The sequence below is a fragment of the Phaseolus vulgaris genome, chromosome 9 (assembly GCF_051622355.1).
Source record: "Phaseolus vulgaris cultivar YP4 chromosome 9, ASM5162235v1, whole genome shotgun sequence".
Classification (NCBI taxonomy): Eukaryota; Viridiplantae; Streptophyta; class Magnoliopsida; order Fabales; family Fabaceae; genus Phaseolus; species Phaseolus vulgaris.
Genome location: NC_143506.1, coordinates 15,236,004 through 15,263,027, shown reverse-complemented (window position 1 = coordinate 15,263,027; position 27,024 = coordinate 15,236,004). Strand labels below are relative to the sequence as shown.

At 35.2% G+C, this 27,024-nt stretch overlaps 3 protein-coding genes across 4 annotated transcripts; 2 read left to right on the top strand and 1 right to left on the bottom strand.

Moving 5' to 3' along the window:
• The first annotated feature begins 865 nt into the window (after window positions 1–865).
• On the top strand, window positions 866–8,554 carry LOC137820842 (Mitochondrial substrate carrier family protein). 2 transcript variants are annotated; one of them, XM_068625123.2, is made up of 7 exons: window positions 866–1,655; window positions 2,213–2,298; window positions 2,379–2,586; window positions 3,330–3,456; window positions 3,636–3,820; window positions 4,042–4,170; window positions 8,162–8,554. In XM_068625123.2, exons 1-7 carry the CDS (start codon window positions 1,476–1,478, stop codon window positions 8,261–8,263), a joined length of 1,017 nt encoding a protein of 338 aa, XP_068481224.1. In that variant the 5' UTR covers window positions 866–1,475; the 3' UTR covers window positions 8,264–8,554. The 2 variants fall into 2 exon arrangements, with proteins under 2 accessions (XP_068481224.1, XP_090151682.1); XM_090295556.1 differs by lacking the exons at window positions 866–1,655; window positions 2,213–2,298; window positions 2,379–2,586 and adding an exon at window positions 2,891–3,029.
• A 5,556-nt stretch (window positions 8,555–14,110) lies between these two features.
• LOC137821543 (protein IQ-DOMAIN 6) lies at window positions 14,111–16,451 on the top strand. The gene is given in 6 exon segments (XM_068626184.2): window positions 14,111–14,375; window positions 14,456–14,707; window positions 14,913–15,140; window positions 15,215–15,328; window positions 15,555–16,032; window positions 16,035–16,451. Coding segments are annotated over 6 exon segments (1,329 nt in total). The 5' UTR covers window positions 14,111–14,309; the 3' UTR covers window positions 16,226–16,451.
• A 2,842-nt stretch (window positions 16,452–19,293) lies between these two features.
• Window positions 19,294–26,154, bottom strand: LOC137821542 (cytochrome P450 711A1). Its single transcript, XM_068626183.1, has 5 exons — window positions 25,385–26,154; window positions 23,216–23,368; window positions 20,424–21,216; window positions 20,168–20,263; window positions 19,294–19,855 (listed from the first exon to the last, which is right to left on the bottom strand). Exons 1-5 carry the CDS (start codon window positions 25,627–25,629, stop codon window positions 19,517–19,519), a joined length of 1,626 nt encoding a protein of 541 aa, XP_068482284.1. The 5' UTR covers window positions 25,630–26,154; the 3' UTR covers window positions 19,294–19,516.
• Between the last annotated feature and the right edge of the window lie 870 nt (window positions 26,155–27,024).

Genomic DNA, 27,024 nt, shown 5'->3' with positions numbered 1-27,024 from the left:
TTTTATTAGATGAATATTTTAAAGATATAAAGTTTTCACAATATTTTAATTTTTATATATTTTATTATATTTAACTATTCAGTATTTTAATCTTAATTTCATTATTGTTATTTATTGTTTTCTCTTCAAATATATATATATATATATATATATATAGGGATATATAATTTGCTAATTTCCTTTAGTGTCATCTTTTAGTTAAATAATTTTATCCTTTGATAAATAAAATATAATTAAATAAAAAATAATTTATTTAATAAAAAACTATTGAATAATTTTAATAGTTATATAATTTTTTAATATCATTTTTACAAAATTATATATATATATATATTAAATTGTATTATTTTTAAATAATTATTCATAAAAATAAAAAACTATAAACATAATAAAAGAATAAAATGGTATATATTTTAATCTAATAAAAATACATACATGACAGCGATATCAATTAATTATTAATTTAAATATTTATATATATATATATATATATAATTTGTAATGTCAATTTAAATTCTAGCTAAATATATTTATTTTATTTTTCTCTCAGTCCGTAATTAACTACGAAAAATAAAATTATGTCATGAAATCTAATAAATTGATTATTGAATTAGATAATCCTAATTACATATTAACATTTTTTTCAATTAAAGAAAATAATTAATCTTGTGTAATCTTATAAGATAGAACCTAGCTTAGCAAATTTTTACAATAATATAATTAACAGCAGATATTTGTTAGATGGATATTTTGATGGTTGATGTGCAAGAATGCAAGCGTCTTATAAGTATATTTTAATAAAAAATATACTTAAAAAAATAAAAGAAAAGTAACAGTATAGATATTTTCGTGTATAAATTTAGGTGGAGAAAATCATAAATCATAAATGATGCTATGAATGTTGACGGGGGCATAACACGTGAAACATCAAGAAAGATCCGATGTAACTGCAAACTGGCAATTGCGAGGAACGAAAATAGGAACGTTGAAAAAGAGATCAGTTTATAAAAAAATCAAATCAAAACAATAAAACCCAAAATTGAATTTGATTGAAAGGAAAACGGGTGTCTGTTCTTTCATCCTCCCCAACTCTCACATCACACACCCGTTTTCCTTTTCCCCCTTTCTCCCAAGAAAGGGGTTTTTGTTCACCCTTTTATTTTCATGCCATTCGGATTCACGGGATTATGTTCTTTGGGGCACACAAACCCTTGTCTTTCGGTGTAAATTCCTCTTCATTGTTGCAATCGAAAACTGTCCCTTTGTTCGTTCTTGTCTGCTGTTGATGTCTCTTATTGTTGCCGAAGGGGATTGGCTCGTGATTCTCAACACACCCAATTCCTTGCCATTGCAACACACCCACTTGTCTTTCGCCAAACGCCGATGGGATAAGGAGTTCTCTGAGCTCCAGAGTGGATAGTCCTAATCTGATTCATAACAATTCAATTCTTTTTTTTTTATAATTTTTGGAATCGATGGATTCTTCACAAGGATCTACCATTGCTGGTTTCGTGGACAATGCATCCATCCAGAGGAAACAGTCTAGTTTTGATGGCGTTCCTGTGTATGTCAAGGAGCTAATTGCCGGAGGCTTTGCTGGTGCGCTTTCTAAGACCACTGTTGCACCTCTCGAACGAGTCAAGATTCTTTGGCAGGTTCACCACTCTTTCTCTTCTATCTTTTTTTTCACTTGTTTAACTGAAAACATGATTCAAAGCTTGTACGATCAGACCGCGTTATAAGTTTTAAATATCCTTATTTTTGTAATGTATTGGAGGTAAATATCTTATGATATGATGATGATACTAGTCAATAGTAATATGTAATGTAAGTTTTTGCTAAGGAAGTTAGGTATATTGGATCTAGATTAGGAAGATAAGGGAAGGGGGGAGAGAATTTTAGACGTGTAAAGAGAGGATTATATTATATCTTGGATTGCCTCTGTGTCAACTAAATTATTCTCTTTGATTTGTGCCTCTTGCTGGAGTCTTGAAGTCATTGATTTCTACTCTCATCAAGTAACTTTCAGAGGTTTCTGCCCCTTGTCTCAAGGATTTTTATTTTTACTTCGGTTTTAAGCTATATGTTTGTTGTCATTTGTTAGATGTATATCATTTATGTTGTTGTTACTTTCTTTTTGCCGTCTTTACTTCGTCAGAATGTTCTTAATTGGTGTATATTCCTCTTTAACCTTTATTTATTTTATCTTCAGACAAGGACACCAGGATTTCATTCTCTTGGGGTGTATCAATCTTTGAATAAATTACTAAAGGCTGAAGGTTTTCAAGGATTCTATAAGTAAGACTCAAATTACATGACATGGTGCTTTCTTCCACTTAAGTTGTGTATTGTTAATCTTGTTTATGCGGTGATTTCAGGGGAAATGGAGCTGGTGTTATCCGCATTGTTCCATATGCAGCCTTGCATTTTATGACATATGAGCGCTACAAAAGTTGGATCTTGAATAATTATCCAGCGTTAGGTTCGGGTCCTTTTATTGATCTTTTAGCAGGCTCTGCTGCTGGGGGAACATCAGTTTTATGTACCTACCCGTTGGATCTTGCCCGTACCAAACTTGCTTACCAGGTAGTTATATCATTTGAACATTTGAAGCTTTGAAATAGACTTGAGGGTACCTTTAACACATGCACATATGCTGGAATTATTGAGAGACCATTATTATCCACTTCATTGTTTCTCTTTGTTCATATTTAGTCGAAGTTAAATTAAAGTTTAAGGAAAGTTGTATCACCAGGGAAAAAGATAGATGAAGAATACTTTATATTAGAATTACATCTACCAATTTCATATAGAGACTATGAAAACTTTTCTGGTGTTCATAGAATACTTCAGGGTGATTTAATGAATCGTAGTATCTTGATTCCAATACGCATGGTCCATCGGACGGCAATTTTTACCATCATTTGGGGATTCTTGTGGGGAGGATTGCCTCAAAGCATATTTGTGAGCAGGGACAAGAGCATTCTCTCCCGCCTGCAAGGTCTTTCCATGTGGAAAATAATATACTTGTATGTACATGTATAAATGACTTTGTAGTCTTTTTCTTTCATATATTCTTATTTTTTAAAATCATAATAGGTTAAAAGAGACTTAAATGGTGCCATCCCTAATGATTTATGATAATTCCTAGGCAATATAGGAAAGTATGAATGCCAATGCTTTAATGTTAGAATAAACATAATGACCCTAGTCAATTAAAATTGATAAAGATTAGCATTAGTTACCGGGGGATATTTTATTAGGAAAAAATTTCTTGTAGTATACAATCTAATCAACTTTTCTTATTTCTGTTGTTTAAATTTTTATAGGTAGTGGACACAAGAGCAGGTATCAAAGATGGTATGAGAGGAGTTCAACCTGCACATAATGACATTAAAGGTGTGCTTACGAGTGTCTATAAGGAGGGCGGAGTTCGTGGGCTTTATAGGGGTGCAGGTATGTATGTTACAGGATCTAGATAACCGTAATTTGTTATTGTGGTGGTGGAATCTGTTGGAATACATATTTGTGGAGATAATGTCTTCTTACCACATATATCAGTTATTATTTCTTGTATTTTACCTTCATTTTTTCCGTTACATTGATGAGAAACCTCATCTTTTTCTTTTCCTTAGGACCGACCCTTACTGGAATTCTTCCATATGCTGGTTTAAAGTTCTACATGTATGAGAAATTGAAGACACAGCTTCCTGAAGAACATCAAAACTCCATTATGATGCGTCTTTCTTGTGGAGCTCTAGCTGGATTGTTTGGGCAGACTTTAACATACCCTTTAGATGTTGTCAAGAGACAGATGCAGGTATTTGAAGCATGACTTTTTGTCTAGCTCAGTTTGTAGAATCATTTCCCCTTTTTCTGGTTATGGTGAGATGGGTGTCTAGCCAATTAGCTCTGCAATCTTTTTGCTGTGTATAAAATTTGATGTTAGAGCCCCTTTAGGTCGTTTTCAAGTTTTACAAATATTAGCACATTTCCCTTTGTTTAAGCTTTTACTCATCATCTTCTATTTGTTTGTTACAGGTTGGCGGCCTGCAGAATGCTACACATGAGAATGTCAGATATAAAAATACCATTGATGGACTTAGGACGATTGTTCGTAATCAAGGATGGAGGCAGCTGTTTCATGGCGTAAGCATTAACTATATAAGGGTAATGCTCACCTTATCAAACCAAGTTTATGCATGCTTCATCTTTTCTATTGTTTGCTTTGTCTATAAAAGAAATGCTATTTATTTTTTCTTTTCACTTGTTTTCGGATTATTTCGGTCTACAAATTTTATACGTCTCGTTGTTCTGTTGTCTGGTGGTGTACAACACTTTATCTTTCTTAACATTGGTTTTCTTGGAGTTGAATAAACTGATGTGGAATTTGATGCCACTGTATTGCATTGGACAGTAAACCATGTGACCAATCCTGTTGGACACCAATTTCTTCTGTTTGCCAACAACCTAAGGACTGAAAATAATAGTTGGTGAATCGTGGTAGTTAAGGCTCTTTATCTAGCTTCATAAACTACGCATACGCATACATTTCAGTAATGGACAAAAAATCCAAATTATAAAATCCAATCCATCTTAGTTTTAATCCATTTCAATGGATTTATTTCAAATCCAAATCCATATTTTTGGATTTTAAATTCAATCCATTTAATTGGATATGGATTAGATATAAATTGGATACATTTTTGGATTATCCAAATTGCATTTTGGGTTGGATTTTGACTTGGCCCGATTCAGGTTTAGCCAAGACAATCCGGGTCCAGGTTGAGCAAAGTCGGCCTAAGTCCACGTCTAGACGAGTCATCCGGGCCCAAGTCGAATCGAGTCGATATGGGTCAAATTCGAGCCAAGTCGTTCTGAGCCAAGTGAACCATGGGCCAAGTCGAGCTGAGTGGCCGATATTGAGTCGACCCAAGTCGACCGGGGCCGATATCGAGCCGAGTTAGCCCAGGCCAATGTCTAGTTGAGTCGGTCCAGGCCCATATCGAGTCGAGCGGACCTCGAGCCAATATCCAGAAGATCGGGACAGGGTTGATGTCGAGTCGAGCGGGTCCAGTTCGATGTTGAACCGAGCAGGTCAGGGCTGGGCCAAGGCCAAAATTGAGACGAGCGGGCCCGTGTCGATGTAGAGCCGAGCAGGCCCGAGCCAATGTCGAGCTGAGCAGTTCCGGATCAATGTCAAGCCGAGTAGGCTCGGGCCGATGTCGAGTTGAGCGGGCTTGGGCTGACGTTGAGTCAACTGATTTTGGGCCGATGTCGAGCAAAGTGGGCCAAAGTCGATATTGAGCCAAGCAAGCCGGGGTTGATGTCGAGCATAATGGACCTTGGCTGATGTCGAGCCTAGCGGGCCCGGGCCAATGTTGAGCGGAGCGGGCCCTAGCTGATGTAGAGTCGAGCGGGGCCGCGTCGATGTTGAGCAGAGCGGGCCCGAGCCAATGTCGAATCATCCAGTCACAGTCCGGAGTTGAGTCGTCCGGACCCAGGCCAATCTCGAGCCGTCCATGTCGAGTTGAGTGGGCCCGGACCAAGCAAGCCCGAGCTGATGTCGAGTTATCCAGGCCCGGGTCCGATGTCGACTCTTCTGAACCCGGGCCGATGATGAGTTGTCTGGGTCGGGGCCGGTGTCAAGCTTAGTAGTCCCATGCCAATTCCGAGCCGAGCGGGCTTGGATCGATGTCGAGTCGTCTTCGCACGGGCTGATTTCAAGTCGTTCAAGCCCGGGCCGATGTCGAGCAGAATGGACCCTGGCTGATGTTGAGCCTAGCGGGCCCGAGCCGAGCTGCCCTGGCCGATGTCAAGTCGAGCGGGCCCTGAACGATGTCGAGTCAAGCGGGCCCAGGCTGATGTTGAGCCGAGCGGGCTATAGCCAATGGCGATTCGTTCGGACCCAGGTCGATGTCGAGTTGTTCGGGTCAAGCCGAGCTGATGTTGAGTCATCTGGGCTCGAGTCTGATGTCCAGTGTCAAGCTTATCAGTCTCAGGCCAATTTCGAGCCGAGTAGGCCTGGACCGATGTCTAGTCGTCCGGGCCAGGGTCGATGTCGAATTGTTCGAGCCAGGGCCGATGTCGAGCAGAATGGACCCTGGCTGAAGTCGAGCCTAGCGGGCCCGGGCCGATATCGAGTCGAGCGTGCCCGGGCTGATGCCGAACCGAGTGGGCTTGGGCTGATGTCGAGCCAAGCGGGCCTGCGCTAATGTTCAGCCGAGCGGGCTAGAGCAAATGTCGAGTCATCTGGTCCCGGTTCAAAGTTGAGTCGTCCGGACTTGGGCCGATGTCGTACGGGTCGAGGCGAGCCGATGTCGAGTCATCCGGGCCCGGAGCGGATGTGGAGTTGTTCGGGTCTGGGTTGATGTCGAGTCGTCTGGGTGGGGCCCGCGCCGATGTTGAGCAGAGCGGGCCCGAGCCAATTTTGAGTCATCTAGTCCTGGTTCGAAGTTGAGTCATCCAGACCCATGCCGATCTCGAGTTGTCCGGGCCCAAGCAGATGTCGAGTCGTCTAGGTCGAGCTAAGCGAGTCCGAGCCGATGTTGATTCATTCGGGCCCGGGTTCGATGTTGAGTCTTTCGAACACGTGCTGATGACGAGTTGTCCAGGCTGGTGTCGAGCCTAGCAGTCCCAGGCCAATGTCGAGTTGAGCGGGCTCAGGCTGATGTCGAGTTGAGTGGGCTAGAGTCAATGGCAAGTCATTCAATCCCGGTTCGAAGTCGAGTCGTCTGGACCCGGGCCGATGTCGAGCCATCTGTGCCCAAGTTGATGTCGAGTCGTCCGGGTCGAGACGAGCTGATGTAAAGTCATCCGGTCCCGAGTTCGATGTTGAGTCTTCCGAACCTAGGTTGTTGTCGAGCCTAGCAGTCTCAGGAAAATTTCGAGTTGAGCCGGCCTGGACCGATGTTTAGTCGTACGCGCCCGGGCAAGTTTGATGTCGAATCGTTCGAGCCCGGGCCGATGTTGAGCAGAATGGACCCTGGTCGATGTCGAGCCTAGCGGGCACGGGCCGATGTCGAGCCGAGCGGGCCCTGGCCGATGTCAAGTCGAGCGGGCCCGGGCTGATGTCGAGTCGAGTGAGCCCGCGCTGATGTTGAGTCGAGCGGGCTAGAGCCAATGTTGAGTCATCCGATCCCGGTTCAAAGTCGATTAGTCCGGACCTGGGCCGATGTCGAGTCGTCCGGGTTGAGCTGTTGTCAAGTCGTTCGGGCCTTGGGTCGTTGTGGAGTCGTTCGGGTCCGGGTTGATGTCGAGTTGTTTGGGTCGGGCCCGAGACGATGTTGAGCTGAGGGTGCCAAGGCCGATATTGAGCCGAGTGGGCCCGAGCCGATGTCGAAACGAGCGGGCCCGGGTTGATGCCGAGGGGACCCGGATCGATGTAGAGTCGTTCGAACCCGATTCGATGTCGAGTCGTTCGAGCCCAGGCCGATGTCAAGTTGAGCGGGCCCGAATCGATGTCGAGTCGTCCGGGCCCGAGCCGATGTCGAGTTGTCCGGGTTAGGCCTGTGTCGAGCCTAACAGTCCTAGGCCAATTTTGAGCCAAGCGGACCTGGGTCGATGTCAAGTCGTACGGGCCTGAGATGTCGAGTCGTTCGGGCCCAAGCCGATGTCGAGCCTAGCAGTCCCAGGTCGATGTCGAGTCGTTTGAGTCCGGGCCGATGTCGAGTTGAGTTAGTTTGCATCCAGGTTGAGTCGGCTTAGATCCAGTTCGAACCAAGTTAATTTGTGTCAATATCAAAATGGATTTAATGTAATTAACAAAGTGGATTTAATCTAGATTTAATTCACTTTAAATAAATTTTAAAAAAATTCAAATAAATTTGATCTAATTAAAATAAATTTGATCTAATTAAAATGATATTGATTTTAAATCAAAACCATTTATTTGGATTTGGATCTGGATCGGATGTATATTCCAATCCATCACGACCCTACATTTCATAACCTTGTGCCTTTGGTACTCATTTAAATAGCGAGAAGCATGTCCATATTAAAAAAAACTCTTAAAAATAGCGAGGAGCCATATCTGCGGCCGATTCCTGAAAATTGTTAATATGAACTTGATCATTCCTATCCATTTTGTTGGTGGCATGTCATCTGTGCTTTCTTTTTGGTTCTATTTTGAATACATTACTTGCTATGTTCATGTTCACAGATTGTTCCTTCCGCTGCAATTAGTTTCACCACATACGACATGATGAAGTCTTGGCTTGGCATACCGCCTCAACAAAAGTCTCGATCAGTTTCGGCAGCATGATTGCTCACTGCTCGCCCTAAACGGGAAACAACAAGTGACCAAGTTACCTTATTCAAACTAATTTTACAGGAATATCTTTAACTCAGTATTACAGCTATTCACAGATATCGTTGGAGGATGCGCTTAAATTAACTAATGTCCAACTTTGTCAGATCTGGAAAGTTCCATATAGTGCTACTCATTTTTTTCTTTATCCTTAAAATATATAACTTGTATACTCATACGTGGATGCAATACAAAGTTACTTGTTTCCCCTTGAAATTTCTAAGAGATGTTGTGCATGAAAACAAACTCTTATTCGTCAAATCCATATCACTAACTAGGGATGGCTTAAGTTTTTATTTGAACAATCTAGTTAATCACAAGAATCATCATCTCCATTTGAAGGATTTTCACCGGGTACGATTTTATATGACTGCAATGCTAGAACATATATATATATAAGTAGACATGGTACGACATACTTATGGCTTTAACAAAGCAAGAGGTAACACTTTTTACTTATTTATGCTCTGAACATTTATGATAATGCTCATGCACTCATGCCTATGTAAATATACTGCATTTTATCATGTTTTGGGGGAGACAAGGTCACAGGAGCCAGTCTGACAACGTGCTATATTTTTTTTTTGTTAAAACAATTTTTGAACCTGTTTGGGCAGAGAGAGAGAGAGAGAAATGGTAAGGAGAAGAGGACATTTTCTAAATTCAAAAATTGTTTGATTAAACAGACAATGAAGAAAAACATAGGTGCGGAAAATTCAAAATATTTATACTTTAAATTTAAAAGCTTTCTCTCTCTACTTATCAATATGTTTTTGTGATTAAGCCATTTTTCTACATACTTTTTAGTTTTTGCCGTTTAACTTTAATTATATTTATTTGATTTAAAGTTGAATAAAATCAATTGATATAATTAATTGTAAATAATCTAAAATATTTAGATGTGCACTTTTTTGGGGTAAAATTTATCTAGCCTTATCCAATGATACCATTATAGAATATATAACATTTAAATAGGTACGTTGGGTTTTATTATACTCAAAGAATAATTTCAAAATGGAAAAACAAGAAAAAGTGACTCACCTCGTCGTTGACCATCTGTCTCATTTTTCGTTTTTCTTTCATCACGTAATAATGTTTTTATTCACTTTTGTTTGACTATTGATCAGAAGAATGTTGACCACTGCTTAACACCTTTTTTTTTTTTTTTTTTTTAAGTTCTGTTTTGTATTTAAGCAAAAGAATTTAAAAGTATTTTTTTTAGGAAGTTTTACACTTCCTTTATTTCTTTTTAGTTGTAGATTTTTTAATAAAAACACGTTCTTTACTTTCATTTTTTTTTTTAATTTAAGTATTCTATTATTATTTTTCCTATTTTACCGTTCATTCAACTAATATGAAAAAAAGAGTTTTAATAACACAAGAAAAAATGTAACAATTAAAATAAGAATACGAGAAGAAATATGATAAAAAAAATCACTTAAAACCATATCAAAAATAAAAAATTAAATGTTTTACTCCTTAATTATTTGACAAATTAATTGAAAATTTATAGTTTTGTTCGAATTCACATTTGACATGTCAGTGTAAAACAAATTAAATGTTTTTTTCCCTTAATCGTTATATTTGACAATACATTAAAAAAATTAAATATAAAATGTAGATTTAAGTCTCATTTAACTTATTAATTTTTTTTTGCATAAACTTTTATATTTATATATATATATATATATATGTGTGTGTGTGTAAGGACATAGAAAAATAATTTGAGTAAAAATGGTATAATTAAAATGACACATGAATATTTTATTATTAAATTTAAAAGAATATATAAATAGAAATTCACTTAGTGAGGTTTCATTTTGAAATAATCATCATCTCTATAAAAACTCAATTTTTTTTTTTTATGCATTTTCTCTAAAGATTCTAGCATCCTCTTTATCAGTTTGACGATCAGAGTATGCCATTGGACTCCTGACAGTGAACTCTAGAAGATTGCTCGATCAAAAACTCAGATAGAGTAAGTTAATTCTTGACTCCTTTTTTTTTGAGTTAGTTTTGATCTCGTTAGGTTTGTCTTAAGCTTGCATGTGATGTTTTTATCTTCAGAAAAAGTAGTCTCTCTTAGCTTAGAGTCCTAATGGTATGGTTAGAGTTTTTATCAGGACTCTATGGTGCAGGTTAGGCTACCCTTGAGTTATTGGTAGTTTGGAGCTCTTAGGGAGCATCTGCTCAAGCTCAAGTTCAGGTAAAGGGATTTTGGTTTAGAAATCATATATAAATCTATGTGTGTGTGTTGTTAGTTAAATGAAATTCTAAGTTTTGGTATGATTTAATTGTGTGATTTTGGATATTATGAGATTTGAAATATAAATTTTAATCAAGACATAATATTTTCAGGAAAGAAAATATGTGTTAAGATTGTTTAGGATGTACATTGACTAGGAATTTGTCTAGAAGAAGATATTCAGACTCTCCTGAGATATTGAAATCATTTAGATGAAGTTATTTAGGTGGTGAGAGTCAATGACGGTTCATATAAATGAGTAAGTTGTTGAAAGATAACTTATTTAACCTGTTATGAGTTACTTCTGTCATGCTAGGAGAGATGATATTAAGATTATTTATGCGCATTGCTTTGTGGATTTCACAGTGAGATAGTATAACAGTGCAAATCTGAGTCTAAGTCAACGTCCAAGTCTTCCGGAAGTATAGTCAAATGTTTATGTATTGTGAGTCCGTAGAAGTTTAATATGTGAAAGATGAATTTATGAATTTTAATAGACACTTGATGGTTTGAGAAATTGTATGAGACTTGATGAATTATGTTTATTAATTTGAAATTGAAATTATATAGAAATATTTATAGCTAGCTTACCCTGTTCTTTGTTTGTGTTTGTTTCTTTATCTGTGATGATTGCGTTTTATACTGGAGCAGATGAGGTTGCAGGTAATAAAGCTTTTCACTAGACAGTTAGAGAATGAGATATCTTTTATTAGAATGCTTTGTATTGTTTTAAAAATTTTTGGTAGATATATTAAAATCTCTATGAAAAAGAATATCTTTTTGAGATAGTTGTACATATTTATATATTAATTACATATTGCTTGTTTTACTTTTATTTTATTATATATGTGTAAAAATTAGGGATGTTATATATATATATATATATATATATATATATATATATATATAAAAGTCACATTATTTATTTCGGACATATGCCAACCTCAAATTATTTTAATAATTACATCCTCAAAATCAATTTAAAATCAGAAGTTTTCAGATATTATTACATGTTAAAACCAAATTTTGTTAATATGTACTATTATTCAAACAAAAATAACTACATATTCATACTAACTCTAACCTAATTCTAGAAAATGTTTACAGATCCACAACAGTAAAATATTATTATTGAATTATAAAAAGTTGAAGAGTAATTTTATGGAGTTAGGTTTAAAATTGAAGATTCCCACCAAATTGAACCTAAAAAGTTGTAATAAGAACAAAAGGTAATTAATTTGTGAAGTGTTGGATTTCACCCCAAAGGTTCAAATTTGGCTTTCAACTTTAGGCAGCCAATGAAAGACAGTGAAGACAGCATTTTATTATAGTTTATTTGAGTTGTTTCTCTGTTTGTCTTTGGATTCCTATGAATGAATGCTTCACTGTTCTCGAAAACACAGAGGATGCAAAAAATTACTCGTTACCCATTTCCAAATCAAAATCCCTGTTAATGCCATAAAAAAAAAAGTAGAAGCCTGGTTCCACATTTTTTCTGGTTTTCAACTGCTACACTTTATTTCTCCAACTTTTCGCTCATCCCTTCAGAATGGTCCTCAACACTAAAGAACAAAGACAAAACATAAAAAGCCAAACTCCCTTTAAAATCATATGCATAAAATAAAGGATTGATAAACATTTTTTCTTGATCTAATTTATTTTTTTTTATCAATAAAACGTTTAATCAAGAATGTGATAGAAAAAAACGCACGCAGAAGCAACCCACAATTACGAGTCAACTGCAGAAAATAAACAATACAGAATTTAACTTGGTTCGATCGTCAATATGCAACCTACATTTACGGACAACTAATTAGGTTTTCATTCTGTTTATTACAATTTTATTATAAACACAAAGATATCTTAAATAGAGATTATAGAGGGAACACAATAATTAAGTTTATTCACTAAAACATGATGTCTAATCATCACAGTCTAATTGATGTCGACTTCACACTCAACCGTATCTATATTTAGAAGTAAAACAATATGATTTTTTCAAAATTAAATCAAATTCTTCAACGATGGCCTAAGAATATAGTTGGAACATAAAATAAATAAACCATTGGAACATGAAGATAATGAAAGCTATTGCAAGTGTGTGAACCCAATTTTGAGTATGAACCAGGGCGATGTGGACGTATAGTAATTGATCTCATGCATCTAAAAAAATAGGAATAACAGAGGAAAAAAGTTGAGAAAAAAAAAGTAGGGTTGAAGGGTACTTAACATAAGAAAGTGTTATAAAGTGTTATATCTCTTTTCACTTCACTCACTCTCTCTTTGCTACAAAAAGATTTTTGTCGTGTATTATTTGGCAGGATACTCCATCCTGTCATTTATTTTTTTACTTTAATAATTTTTTTTTGAAAAATGTTTTTTACTTGAATAAGTATTTTTTTTTCTAAATTAGTTATCTAAAGAGTATTAGTCAAATTTAACTTTTATTTATTTTTAGAAATAATTTTTATTATAAATTTAAATTATTGTTCTATTAGTTTTATTTTTACAAATTTTATTGAATACAATTGTCGCGAATCATTGGTTAGTAATTTTAATTTTGTATTTTTTAGTTTAAATTAATAAAAAATAAAAATTTGATTTAACAAATAAGAAAAATAGTATAATAATTAATTATTTTTATAAATTTAAAAATACATAATAAAAAAAGAGAACTAAAATATTAATAAAAAATATAAAAACATAATGAATAATAATAAAAGAAAACTAATTAAACTTGAAACTACAAATAACTTATAACTTATCATTTTTAAAATAAAACTACTTTAAAAATTTATCAAACATTTTTATATTAATTAAATTAATTTATAAGTTAGTCAAGTAAATTAATAATTAATTGAATTTTATCAAACATTACTATTTGAATAAGGAATGAAAGGAGAAACATTAATATTATAATGTATTTAAATTAAATAATGAATAGAACATTATTTGTCCTATTGTCAACTTCCTGTAAGCATTTTACACAGTTAAAGAAATAGAAATTTAAAAATTGCATTTAGAGGAAAAAATATCTCAGCGTTAATTAATGACAGGAGAAAAGAAATATTACATCATTAAAAGTACATTACATTACTTATCAGAATATACTACATTTCATATATTACATTATTATTATTATTACTATTAAACACAATATTTTGAATACCAAAATAATAAAATTGTAAAATTTAATATTACAGTGACAAAATGATAAAATAATATAACAAATATTTTTATTATACGATAACGACATCAAAGAGAAAATTCTATTAATAAAAATATTTGATATTAAAAATTTGAAAATAAAAAAATAAAGAAAAAGATTAAAAGAATATGATAGCGCTTTTGTTATTTCTGACTTGATAACACTTTTCAGATAGTACACAGCAAAGGCTTCGTGCCTTTTGATGACTTTATTATTATATCTCTCAACAAAGACAGTGGGCCCCACCCACATCAAACCCTGAACCTCAACGTGACGTGGTGGCACTGTTCCAATGCAACATCGAACGATTCCTTCATCATGCGGGACCAACGTCGTCAACCCCCACTTTGTCCGTTCCACGTTTTGAATTTCAAATCTCCTAACGTTACATCCCTTCACGAACTCTCTCTCTCTCTCTCTCATCTCCCCGACATTCTACGCTGTAACCCAGTTACGTTTTAACAAAACTTTGCCTTTTGTTTCAGCTCATTTGACACACACTAGCTTCCTTCAAAGAAGCAAAGCCAAACTCCAACGCCTGCTTCATCATGGGTGCCTCAGGAAAATGGGTAAAGGCTTTAATCGGACTCAAGAAACCAGACAAAGACGAACATGTTAGTCAGTTAGTTCGATATACTTGCATGCGTCCATCTAAACTCTACTATTTTTTATGACTTGTATGGCTTATGTGTAGGTGAAAGAGGGTGGTAAGAGCAAGAAGTGGAGGCTATGGAGGAGTTCTTCTGGGGATATGGGTTCTTGGAAGGGTTTCAAAGGAAACCACCACAGAGAGGCTTCTGAAGGGTCTGATTCTCCACCTGTTTTAGCAGCAGATGCTTACACAGCTGCAGTAGCCACTGTGGTTCGAGCACCACCTAAGGATTTCAGACTCGTCAAGCAAGAATGGGCCGCTATAAGAATCCAAACTGCTTTCCGTGGCTTCTTGGTATAGATCTTCATTCTAATAACCATTACCACTTTTTAATATGTTGTGAAGAACCCATGACTAATTAATAGAGTTGTGTTGACTTCAAAACTTCAAAACCTGTTATGTTTATATATAAGCTGTGTTGACTATGACATTGGAATATGTGGATCTTTAATGAAATAGGAGAGATTTGGTATTAATAGTTGTGTGGTTTTGATTGTAGGCAAGAAGGGCTTTGAGGGCATTGAAGGGAGTGGTGAGGATTCAAGCTCTTGTGCGGGGTAGACAGGTGAGGAAGCAAGCTGCGGTGACACTGAGGTGTATGCAGGCCTTGGTTCGGGTTCAGGCCCGTGTAAGAGCTCGTCGTGTGAGGATGTCCATGGAGGGGCAAGCTGTGCAGAACATGCTTAATGAAAGGCGCACTAAGCTTGAACTTTTGAAGCAAGCTGAGGTATCATAATTCACTCATGCAAGCTTGTGTTTCTGTTTTGTGTGGTGCGGTGTAGTGTCTAACAGAATGTGCAGGAAGGATGGTGTGACAGCAGAGGGACGCTGGAAGATGTGAAAGTAAAGATACAGATGAGGCAAGAAGGAGCTTTCAAAAGGGAAAGAGCAATTGCTTACTCTCTTGCTCAAAAGGTAAGTGCAACTGAGTTTGATCGAGTGAGGTTGCAAAATTGGTTTTGAAAAAAAAAAAAATTGTTTTGGCTATGATTGATTATGAAATATGTAAATATTTACTTAAAATCATGATAACAAGTATTTCAACTTGATTCTCCTTAACAAGCAATAACAGAGTTGAAACTATGCTTCCTTTGATGTCCTTTCTTAGAAAGATGTTTAAAATAGTGTATATGTATTCCAGCAATGCAGATCAGCCCAAAGTTACAATTCACGAACTACTAATGGCTCTTTTTGCTCCCTGAAGAGTCATGAGAGTAACAAAGCTAACTGGGGGTGGACTTGGTTGGAGCGTTGGATGGCAGCCAAGCCTTGGGAGAGTAGATTGATGGAACAATCTCAGGCTGAAGCCTTGTTAGATAAAACCCCACTTCCAAAGAAGTTTGAGGAACCCTTTGTGAACTCTAATTCCAAACCATGTTTGGTCAAGGTAAAGAAGAACAACATGACAACAAGGGTTTCTGCTAGGCCTCCCCTTGTTGGGCAAGCTACTCGTTCATCCTCAAGTCCAAGTTCTGAGTTTCGATATGATGAGAGCTCTGCATCATCTTCTATTTGTACATCTACAACACCGATATCTGGGAACACTTGTGACAGGACTGATGATAGTAACGGTAATGCTGTTGCTAGGCCTAATTACATGAACCTGACTCAGTCCACAAAGCAAAGTTAAAGACAAGTAGTAATCATGTGTATAGTAGAGCTCAAAGGCAACAGTCCATGGATGAGTTTCAATTTCTCAAGAGGGCAGCGGTTTTCTCCAATGGAGATTCCAAAAGCACTGCCGGTTATGACCCTTCAATCAACCTTTCTAGGCCACTTCACTTGGACAAGGGCTCAGTGAGGCCACGGTGAAAGGGAAAAGGCCCAGTTTACATGGACATGGTATGAGTGTGGTGGAAGCTCAACAACCTCTTTGTGTATTTTATCATTATTTTTCCCAAGAAGTTCAACATCTTGTTGTTCCATGCAATTTAAATTGAGTTAGCTAGCTAGAAGTAGCTTATGTTTGATAATACATGTGAGGGATCTCCATTTGTACAATTGTTCATTTATGGGTATTGATATTTGTCAGGGCTAAGAGGCTTGTCAGGATAAAATCATATACTTAAAAGCACGTTTAGAAGGACTTTGTCCCCTTATTTTTGTTAAAGAATATTTCCCACAACAAATAATTGTTGGGAAAAACGGGTAATTTTCCCACTAAAACAAAACCCTAACAGAGCTACCCGACAAATAATATTGAATAAATAAAGCGGAATAATAAAAGAGATAAAGAGGAAAAAACACACCCGAAAATTGTTAACAGAGTTCGGCCTGTTTAGCCTAATCTCCGAGCACAGCAAAAACAGCTCCCTTTTATTACTATGAGAGAAGATATTACAAATTGGGATATATAACAGTGAAGGAGAAGAGTTTAATTTATAACCCTCAAACCTCCTTCCCAAACAATGAACCCACCGATGTGGGACTTGGGATTAAGCCAAAATCAACAAATCTCCACCTTGGCTTAATTTCAAGTCCCACCTAAAACAAATCTTCTCACAACATAACAAAAAACAAACTTTACAGTGCTTCAAATTTGCGCCTCCGGGCGCCAACTTCAAATGTGCAAAATATTAACCAAGTCTAAACAATATTCAAACTTGGCCCTTGTAACCACCTTGCCTTGTAGCAAACATCTTCTTTATTAGAAAATTCTTCTTTCTTTGCAAATACCCATTTGCACCCAATTGCCTTCTTACCTTTTGGTAATTGTGCCAACTTCCACGTCTTGTTCTTCTTCAAAGACTGCATCTCCTCTTCCATCGCACCCGCCCAATTACCACTTTCTGAACTCAGAATGGCTTTTGGGTAAGTGGATGGAATGTCATCAACAACTGGAAGTGCATAGGCAACCATATCCATGAAACGAGCAGGCTTCTGAATATCTCGTCTTTGTCTTCTAACTGCAATTGGCGCTGATTGTTGTTGAGATTCTTGGGTAGGAACCTCTTCCTCATCTGACTCTTCTTCTGCCATAGGAGAGTCACTTGTGGTATTTCGTGTTGGGATCACCACTGTCGGCTCAAACTCCACCTGCTTCCGAACACACTCCACCTGTTGTGGAGTACTATCAGCTCCTTCTGGATTTACCTTCTTTAACATGGCAGATTCATCAAAGGTAACATCCCTGCTGATAATCGTCTTCTTTGCCTCTAGACACCACAAACGGTATCCCTTCACTCCAGGACTAAAGCCCATGAAAAGAGCCTTCTTTGCCCGTGGATCCAACTTTGATTCAATCACATGATAATATGCAATAGAACCAAAAACATGCAAAGAATCATAATCAGTTGCAGGTTTTCCAGACCATACCTCTAACGGGGTTTTGCCATCTATAGCAGATGATGGCAAACGATTGACGAGATGTTGAGCGTATGTCACAGCCTCAGCCCAAAACTCTCTGCCTAACTCAGCATTAGACAACATACAACGAACTTTCTCCACAAGTGTCTTGTTCATACGCTCCGAAACCCCATTCTGCTGTGGTGTTTTTCTAACAGTGAAGTGCCGAACTATGCCACAATCTTGGCATACCTTCAGGAACGGATCACTCTTGTATTCTCCTCCATTATCTGTTCGGAGAACCTTAATCTTCCTTCCTGTCTGGTTTTCAACTTGAGCTTTCCACTTAAGGAAAATTCCAAGCACATCATTTTTGTTCTTCATAGTAAACACCCAAACTCTCCTGGAAAAATCATCAACAAAAGTGACAAAATAATGCCTACCTCCGATTGACGGAGTCTTGGCAGGTCCCCACACATCTGAATGCACATAATCCAGAATACCCTTGGTATTGTGAATTGCAGTGCCAAACTTCACTCTTCGTTGTTTTCCCAGAACACAATGCTCACAAAATTCAAGTTTGCAAGCCTTCGTACCTTTCAACAATCCTTGCTTGGTAAGAATTTGCAAGGATTTCTCTCCAGCATGTCCCAACCTCATATGCCACAACTTCGTTGCCTCAGCATCCTTCTTAGTGCTAGAAGTTGTTGCCGCTACTGTCCCCACCACTGTACTACCTTGGTAGTAATACAAATTGTTCTTCCTCACGCCTTTCAACATCACCAGTGCTCCTGAAGTTGCTTTAAGAATTCCATCTCGCATCGTCACAACTAGGCCTTTAGATTCTAAAGCCCCCAATGAGATGAGATTCTTCTTCAACTTTGGCACGTACCGTACATCCCGCAAAATTCTGGTGGATCCATCGTGATTCCGCAACTTGATTGAACCTATCCCGACTGTCTTACATGGATTATCATTACCCATGTAAACAACCCCGCCATCGAGTTCTTGAAAATCAAAGAACCATTCCCGAATGGGACACATATGATAGGTACAACCTGAATCCAATATCCACTCATCTGGATGCAATGATGCTGAAAGCGAGACAATCAACACATCACTTTTGCTTTCTGCAACATTTGCATCTTGCAGAGCCTTCCCTTCTTGATCCGAATTTGCCATTACAGACTCACAATATAATATTCAATATTACAAATAATTTCAAACAACCCAAGGCGAACCTTCGGCTCTTGATACCACTTGTTGGGAAAAACGGGTAATTTTCCCACTAAAACAAAACCCTAACAGAGCTACCCGACAAATAATATTGAATAAATAAAGCAGAATAATAAAAGAGATAAAGAGGAAAAACACACCCGAAAATTGTTAACGGAGTTCGGCCTGTTTAGCCTAATCTCCGAGCACAGCAAAAACAACTCCCTTTTATTATTATGAGAGAAGATATTACAAATTGGGATATATAACAGTGAAGGAGAAGAGTTTAATTTATAACCCTCAAACCTCCTTCCCAAACAATGAACCCACCGATGTGGGACTTGGGATTAAGCCAAAATCAACAATAATGCCATACAAAATCTTGTAGGAAGAGTGTTCAGCTGATATTTATTAAAACATGGAATTTTTATGAACTTCGTAACACACTCTTTTTGGTATTCTATTGAACAAGCTGGAATAGGCTAAAGCTCTACGTAAGGTAACATTTGCTAGTATTCGGATTTTAGCACACTTTAACATTTAAAAGATAAAATCATCTGAAACTCTGCAGTATAGAGTATATGAATTATCTTAACCGTGTGCTTAGGAACTGTGTGTTCTTTTTATGGCTCTGAGCTTGACCCCATGCTTGAAGTTGAGAACTATCCCATACTGGAGTTGCAAGGGGTTTTCCATATTGGGTGAATGCCGAAACACGTATTTCCTATATAAATGAATGAGAGAAAGCTTGATCTCTTGTAGGGAAAATTGTTTACCAATGCAAGCCCGAGGACCAATTCCAAATGGTATAAAAGCATAAGGATGCCTTCGTTTCATTTCTTCACAGTTGGGATCAAACCTCTCTGGTTTGAACTTTTCAGGTTCTGGAAAGTCCTTGGGATCTTTTGCTACAACTCCAAGTGCTAACCACACCCAAGTACCCTGCTTATAGCAAACCAGATTCAGCAACGGCACAGATAAAACATAGTTAATTTATGATTGTGATCTGTGAAGAGAATGTTTACCAAAACTCACAGTCTTGGACATCATCAAGACTGAGTTTATATATATAATCAATATTAACTTTTCAACAAACACTCTAAGAAAAGACAAAGAACGAATTTGAAATATAAAATTAATTTTTACACTTCGATATTCAGAGAAATTGTTTCAAAAAATAAAATATGATCGAATTTCTTTTCTTTTCTTCTAAGCATCTATTGAAATGTTAATAGACTTGTATTACTATATTACCTTTGGGAGAAGATAGCCTCCAATCTCCACTTCATTTGATGTTTCTCTTGCAACCAATGGAGATACAGTGTAAAATCTCATTGCCTCTTTGATCACCTACATTTGAGGTAAAGCGCACGAAAAGTATAAATATAGAGTGCATTCAAAAGATGGTAATAAAAGTGTTGCTAGTATTTCTTGTGTATGAGTAGCTGTTTTGTACTGACAAGGTAGCAATTTCAAAGTTGTAGGAGATTTTGTGGTTAGCTTAACAAACCTGATCAAGATAAGGGAAGTTGTCACGAAGATCTTGAGAAGTCGGAATCTGATCCAGGGGACCAAAGGCATCTAACTCATGAAGCAATTTTTTCTCAACTTCAGGATGTCCAGCAACCAAATAGATAATAGAAGATAAGGTAAAGGACGTGGTTGCTGAACCAGCTAGTAGATGCTCGTAAGTAACTGCGTTGATGTAGTCAGGTGTGAATACATTCTCTGAAACTGCTTTTGTTTCTCTGGCATTAAGTATGAGTGACAAGAAATCCTTAGAACTTCGGGTCTTATCTTTCATTCTTTTTTCTACTATCTCATCCAAACGCCCACTTAGTTTTTGGTTTGTACGCTCAATCTTCCAGTCCATGGTTCCTGGAATTCTCTTCAGAATCTGCCTAAATGGCTCTTGAAGTATTGGCAAAAGCAGACCCAATATGATGGATAAGGAACCAGACAAGTCCATCTTCAGTTGTGTAGTGGAGTATATGTGCTGGTTGATGAAATCCGATACTTCATTGTCCTTACCAGAACTTGCATGGTCATTGTCCACACTCTGGATAGAATCACAAACTGAATGGGGTCTAGAAAGGTCAAAGTTGACACCAAATGCTGCCTGACCAATCACATCAGTTGCAAGTCTGAGGGACAAGTTGGAAAAAACAATGTCTTGTTTTTGAGAGTCAAGGTTTTGGGTGGCAGATTCTATGAAAGACTGCATCATTGGCACTAATCCAGATAAGTACGATGGTTGGTAGATTGATAGTATAGTGTTTCGCATGGTAGACCATTGTGAGTCCCTACACCACCAAGTTCCAAGACACTTCAGATTTTAGATGCTTTACTATCATTGCAATAGTTTTTGAGTTTTAACCCATCATTTCATTATTAATGATTACAAAACAGAAACAAAATGACATTCAACTTAGTGCACCACTAGGAGATCGAGTTTAAGGTCTCTTACTCTTAGATTTCTCAGAAGTAGAGAGTGTCACGTGTTGTTGTCTTGTATAAGGTTCTCTTGAATATCTCATATCAACTACTAAAGATTAGAGTATTTTATAGTATGTAATGTTGAAGATCTCATATCAACTAAAGATTAGAGTATTTTATAGTATATAAGTGGGTGCAAAGTTCACTTTATAAGCTGATTTTATGAGGTTGAGTTAGACTTATTAAAGTTTACTTCTTAATACGATATCAGAGTTATTTTCGAGTCTATAATAGCGAATGTTTGTTGGGGTTATCAGACCACCCATTATCAGACCGTTATCGGATCATCTATAATATGTTATCCTACGCACAAGTAATCACTCTCGGCGTGTGAGTTAGACTTAAAATTCACTTCTTAATAGATTGATGTATCCTTATTATTTTATTTGTTTTTGCTAAAAAAAACTTAGTGCACGACTGAACAGTACTCTAAAGAATGACTTCTACAGTTTTACGCACAACCATTTAAATTTCCTGTCGCTCACTTCTGTGTAATATGCACACTCTAAATTCTACTTCACAGCATCACCATAAAAATTTGTGATTCAAATAAATAATTAACCATATAAGTTTACCCCATTTTGAATGTGACCCTTGCACCTTTCTTTTAGCATTTCCATTGAGTCCTTCCTATTTTTGTTTGTTTGAAGTTTCTTCTCCTTCAACATTTATTAAAAATCATAAACATGATAAGTTTACATTTTTGAAAGTTTATCCTATTATTCTACAACTTTTTATTTAATAATTTAATTTATATTTTAATTAAATAACTTAATTGAATATTTTATTAATATATAGAGTTGTTAAATGGAACTTGAATTATCAAAATATTTTCTTCCTAAAAAAGTAAGATGATGATACTTTCTTTTCTACTTTTATTTTACAACCAAAATGTTATTATTTTATTTCAAAATTCTGTTTATATTTATTTTTACTAGTTAAATATATAATTATTATTGAAAGGAGTTGTAAAGTGAAAGTAAAAAAAAACGAGTTTCAAAAGATTATTTCTCTAAAAAGGAAGATAAGTTTAGTGAATCAAAGAATCAATATATTTACATGTTAGACTCTTAAAGTAATAATAAAGTTATATTCTAACTTAATTATAAGTTTTAATTATCCTTGTTGACCTAATAATATCTAACTATTATCATATACCAAATGTAAACTGAAGGAAATAAAATTATTGTTCTTTTACACTTATAACTAAGGAGTGCTTCAATTTATGAGGAACCAAACACTGCTTTCACATTTAAGTTTGATTCTTGTCATTAATCATTTCTCTTAGTAAAGAAATTTGTAAAACATATTAACAGCCATACGTTGTTAATGCATGTTACAGCATTTTGTTCCTTCAAATCTTAATTGTCAATTGATGAAATGGTTCAACTTTTGTACTATTTATTTTCTATTTGGTCAACGTTCTTGGGTGTTTCAAAGAATCTTATGCAGGTTCAATTATTGATTTAACTGATCAAGGGAGTAAAATTATTTGTTCATTAAAGCATTTTATTAACAACTTATTCGGTTTCATGGCTAAAACTTTCCACCATTCTTACAAACTTCAGATTTTCATACCTGTAATTTTTGTTTGTTTGAGAAATTATATTTATTTATACGACTCTTTCATGTAATTAGAAGACAGATAAAAGACAAATTAATATAAGATAAAAATAAGCAACACATAATACAAAAAAAAGTTATATAATAATGTCATAAAAAGGTTATAAAAATATTTTGAGTTTTTTTTTTTTTTTTTTATATATTTCACTGTCTGTTTCATTCTTTTTATATGCATAAATATACCTGGTGAAGAAGAGGCCCTTTTGGTGAAGAGGGGAAGCAGAAATTGGTGAAGGAATACTTCTGTTTGAAATATCTTTGAATTTCTTAATTCCTGCTTCCTTGCACAGCTCTGCATTTGCTATAATTATTAGGGGTTGTCTTCCCATATGGAATCTGCACCAATAAAAGTTGTGTTTATTTATTTTTAATTTAATTATTATATATATTTTTCAAATATTTAAAATTTTTAAACAAATTTTTCTTCATTGTAAAGCGTACACAAAATCCATCTTATTATTTTTATATGTGATTTATTTTTTATAATAATTAATTTAAAATTTATACCCACTACAATTTTTTATTAGTTGATATTGTAAGTCATACTAATTGATTTTTATTTTATATTTTATGGACTGTAGAAATAGAAAAAGGTTATAACTTTAATGAAAAAAAAAACAAAAAAAAAGTATGTCTAACTAACATGAAAAAAATTATCATTCATGGCAGAAAGTAATTTATATGAAGAAAAACTTATTTTTTTTTCACTATCACTAAATTAGAAAAAAGAAATCCCCAGTCAAATATCTTGTTAATTATATTATTTGAAACTTGTTCTAAAAGAATTGACACTCAACTGTACACCAACTATACTTCTGTGCTTAGTTAAAAAAAGACAACAATGCAATAAAACCTTTTTTTAAGGACTTAATTATATTAATTTATTTTAATGTAATGCTAATATAAACACCATTTTTTGGTGCAATCTGTTAAACTAGAGTTTTATTCCTATTCACATAAAGTATTAATAACATTTTATACTAACAACACAACAAATCTAAATTTATAATAAAAAATAATATTTGTTGGAGAAGATGGTAGATTGACTTAGTAAATAATTCTATTTTGAAATTATTTGCCTAATGGTAGTCACTATTAAGGAGCCTAAATTTTTTCTAGCCCAAAAATAATAATCTTTCCGGATATATGACTAATAAAACACATAGTTATTTAATAATCAGTGTGGCCTATTAAATGATAAAACACTTAAATGTGGAAATCCCATTTGTTATGAAAATAGACTAGAGTTTAATAGAGTTACCTTTGACTATTTAATATGTCCAAATCATCTTTAATATAATATTTAAGTAATTATTAAAAAAATATTAAATTTGTAGTACACGTGATCTATTACGTGTAACACTCTGAAATTGTTTTATGCGTCGCTACATACTTTATTTTTTTTTCATTTTATTCCAAAAAACAAGTCTCCTAAACTCTTTTGCTTTTTATCAAATAGATAAAACATTTGCGAAGGTGTTTTATTTTATCTTTCATTCTCTTTCTGATTACATCTTTATTTTCTATTTCATTACTCTTACATCTTCTTTCACTTTCATTTCATGCTTTTTTTTTCTATCTCGTCGTCTAAAATCAAATAAATCATTGCATAGCTAGATACTCGATCTCGAACAATTGAACATTAATGGTTTCAATTAGTTTTTATATCGTCTGATCGAATTTTTTTCAATTCTTAAAATCCAAATTAATAAAAATTATATTACTGGATAAATTTATTCATAAATATTTTTAGCTGAAAATATATAAAAAAAGTAAAATGGGTTTCTTAATAAACTAAAAATAGTTTTTATATATAGGTTAAAAATCTAAAATAAATAATGATAGGTGTTGATTAAATGTATGGAAAAAGATGAGTATTAATATATCATTTCTGAAAAGTAAACAATAATAATTCGGTATTATTGGTGGCTGGAGTTTAGAAAGACACCAAAGTATACCACGCTTGCAGTGGGCCCTTTTTCAGTTTTGTGTATAGAAGCAAGCGAGCATCTGAATAAACCAGAACACGTAGGACAATTGGATCATACAATCATCACTTTTTTTAAAATTTATATCTATTTCTGGGGCACAGAGACACCCACTACACACACAACACAACCACCCTTCTCAAAAGTCAAAATTTTTCTCCCATCATCATTCTGTTTAAGATCATCCTCTCAAACTTTGAGTTCAGACATTTGAATAAGATCCATTTCCAATAACAGTAACACCCTTTTCCTCATACCAATCCAATGAAGGGGCAGGAAAAAAAAACATAGACATATGTAACAAATCATGAATCAACCATTGTCATACATAAATGTTGCACTAATCACAAGCAAGTAAGCTAACCTGTAAATTGGACCATATTGTTTGGCAAGGACTGAGAAGACATCAGGACCATACTTAGCCAGCAAGGGAAGGTGTCCTACAAGAGGCAAAGAAGGTGGACCTGGAACCTTCTTTACACCCCAATAAGGTCTATAGAGATATACCAACAATCCTGCTATTATAGCCAGCAAGGTAAACATTGTTGAAGCAGAAAGAGAAAGAACAGTATGAACTGGAAGCAACCACTGCAAATCCATCAGCACCATGTATATATATGTGTTGGTGTTTTATATATTTAGTTTGGTTGGTTGGTTTGAGGGGGAGTGGGGGACTCTATATATTTTCCTGAGTTCACTCTTGGTGTCTCCAGGATTAAGGCTTATATTAAGGAATTGGAGGTACTATAAGAAGATGAGGTTTTGTCCTTATGTGAATGATGAGATGTGGGAATTAGATACCCTTCTACCCAATCACTCCCCTTCTTCATTCTTTTCATCATATAATCAAACCATGCCTTTTTTATTATAATTTTTGTCAAGACAAAACCATGGTTTTCGTAGGGAGGCAAAAATAATAGTTTTGGAAAAAGATAGCTACTATGAAGGGTGGTGCATGTGTTGAGAGTGTGGGGGTAAAAGTGCAAGTTCTCCTGAATCTGGACACACACTCCTCTATCCACTATGCATCCTATTCTTGTACCCGCCATGAAAATCATCTAGGTGTGCTCAGACCTACTCTTTTCTCACGAAAGCGATTGCTGAATAAGATAATCATAGTTTTTCACGTTCTTCATCGACATTTATGTTCGTGGACTTTTAATATACGTCATTTACAGTTCTCACAATAGTTTATACATAATCACTTGCCATTATCTCATCATCATAATAAGATATTGAAAAATTATGTATGTTCTAAACCACTACATTATAGCAGCATGTGTAAACCTATTATTTGCATCTTTGGTTTCCCTAATTTATTAAAAAAAGTGATCATATTTTTTAAAGTCCCTAAACTCAACACCATAAAAACCACTTTGAGATAAACTTTGCACTCCCGTAATAAAATATTCTCTATCCGTAGTCGATATGAGATTTTTATTTTTTTTTTAAATATAAAAAAAAATTCTTATTTACTTGTGTATTAGAAAGTAAAATACAGAGTGTATATATAAGAAAAAGATTAAGACTTAGCTGAAACCGATAGACAAGTTGGATCAAATAAACAAAGCTCAATAACTTATTAAAACAGAAAAACTAAATATGTTAACACCCCTCAAGCTGGATAATAGATATTCGTCAGACTCAGTTTGGATTTGATAATAGAGAACTCTGTGGAATAAATCCTAAATCTTAAACCCTTCAAATAACGTTCAATCAAGTCTATAATGAAGGCATCAAGCACATCGAAATTGATTGTCATCTAGTTTGTGAAAAACTTAACTCTAGTTTCCTCAAACAAACAAAACTCAATAACTTAAAATAGAAAAACTAAATATGTTAACATATATTTTCAAAATGTCCGGACCCGAAATTTTTACAGAATATTTTTAAATAATTATATAATTTCAAATACTTTTAAAGTTTGACCACTATACACAAATGAACCACCAAGAATTACACATTCTTAAAACAAAAATTGTTGTTGTTATATACTACATATAT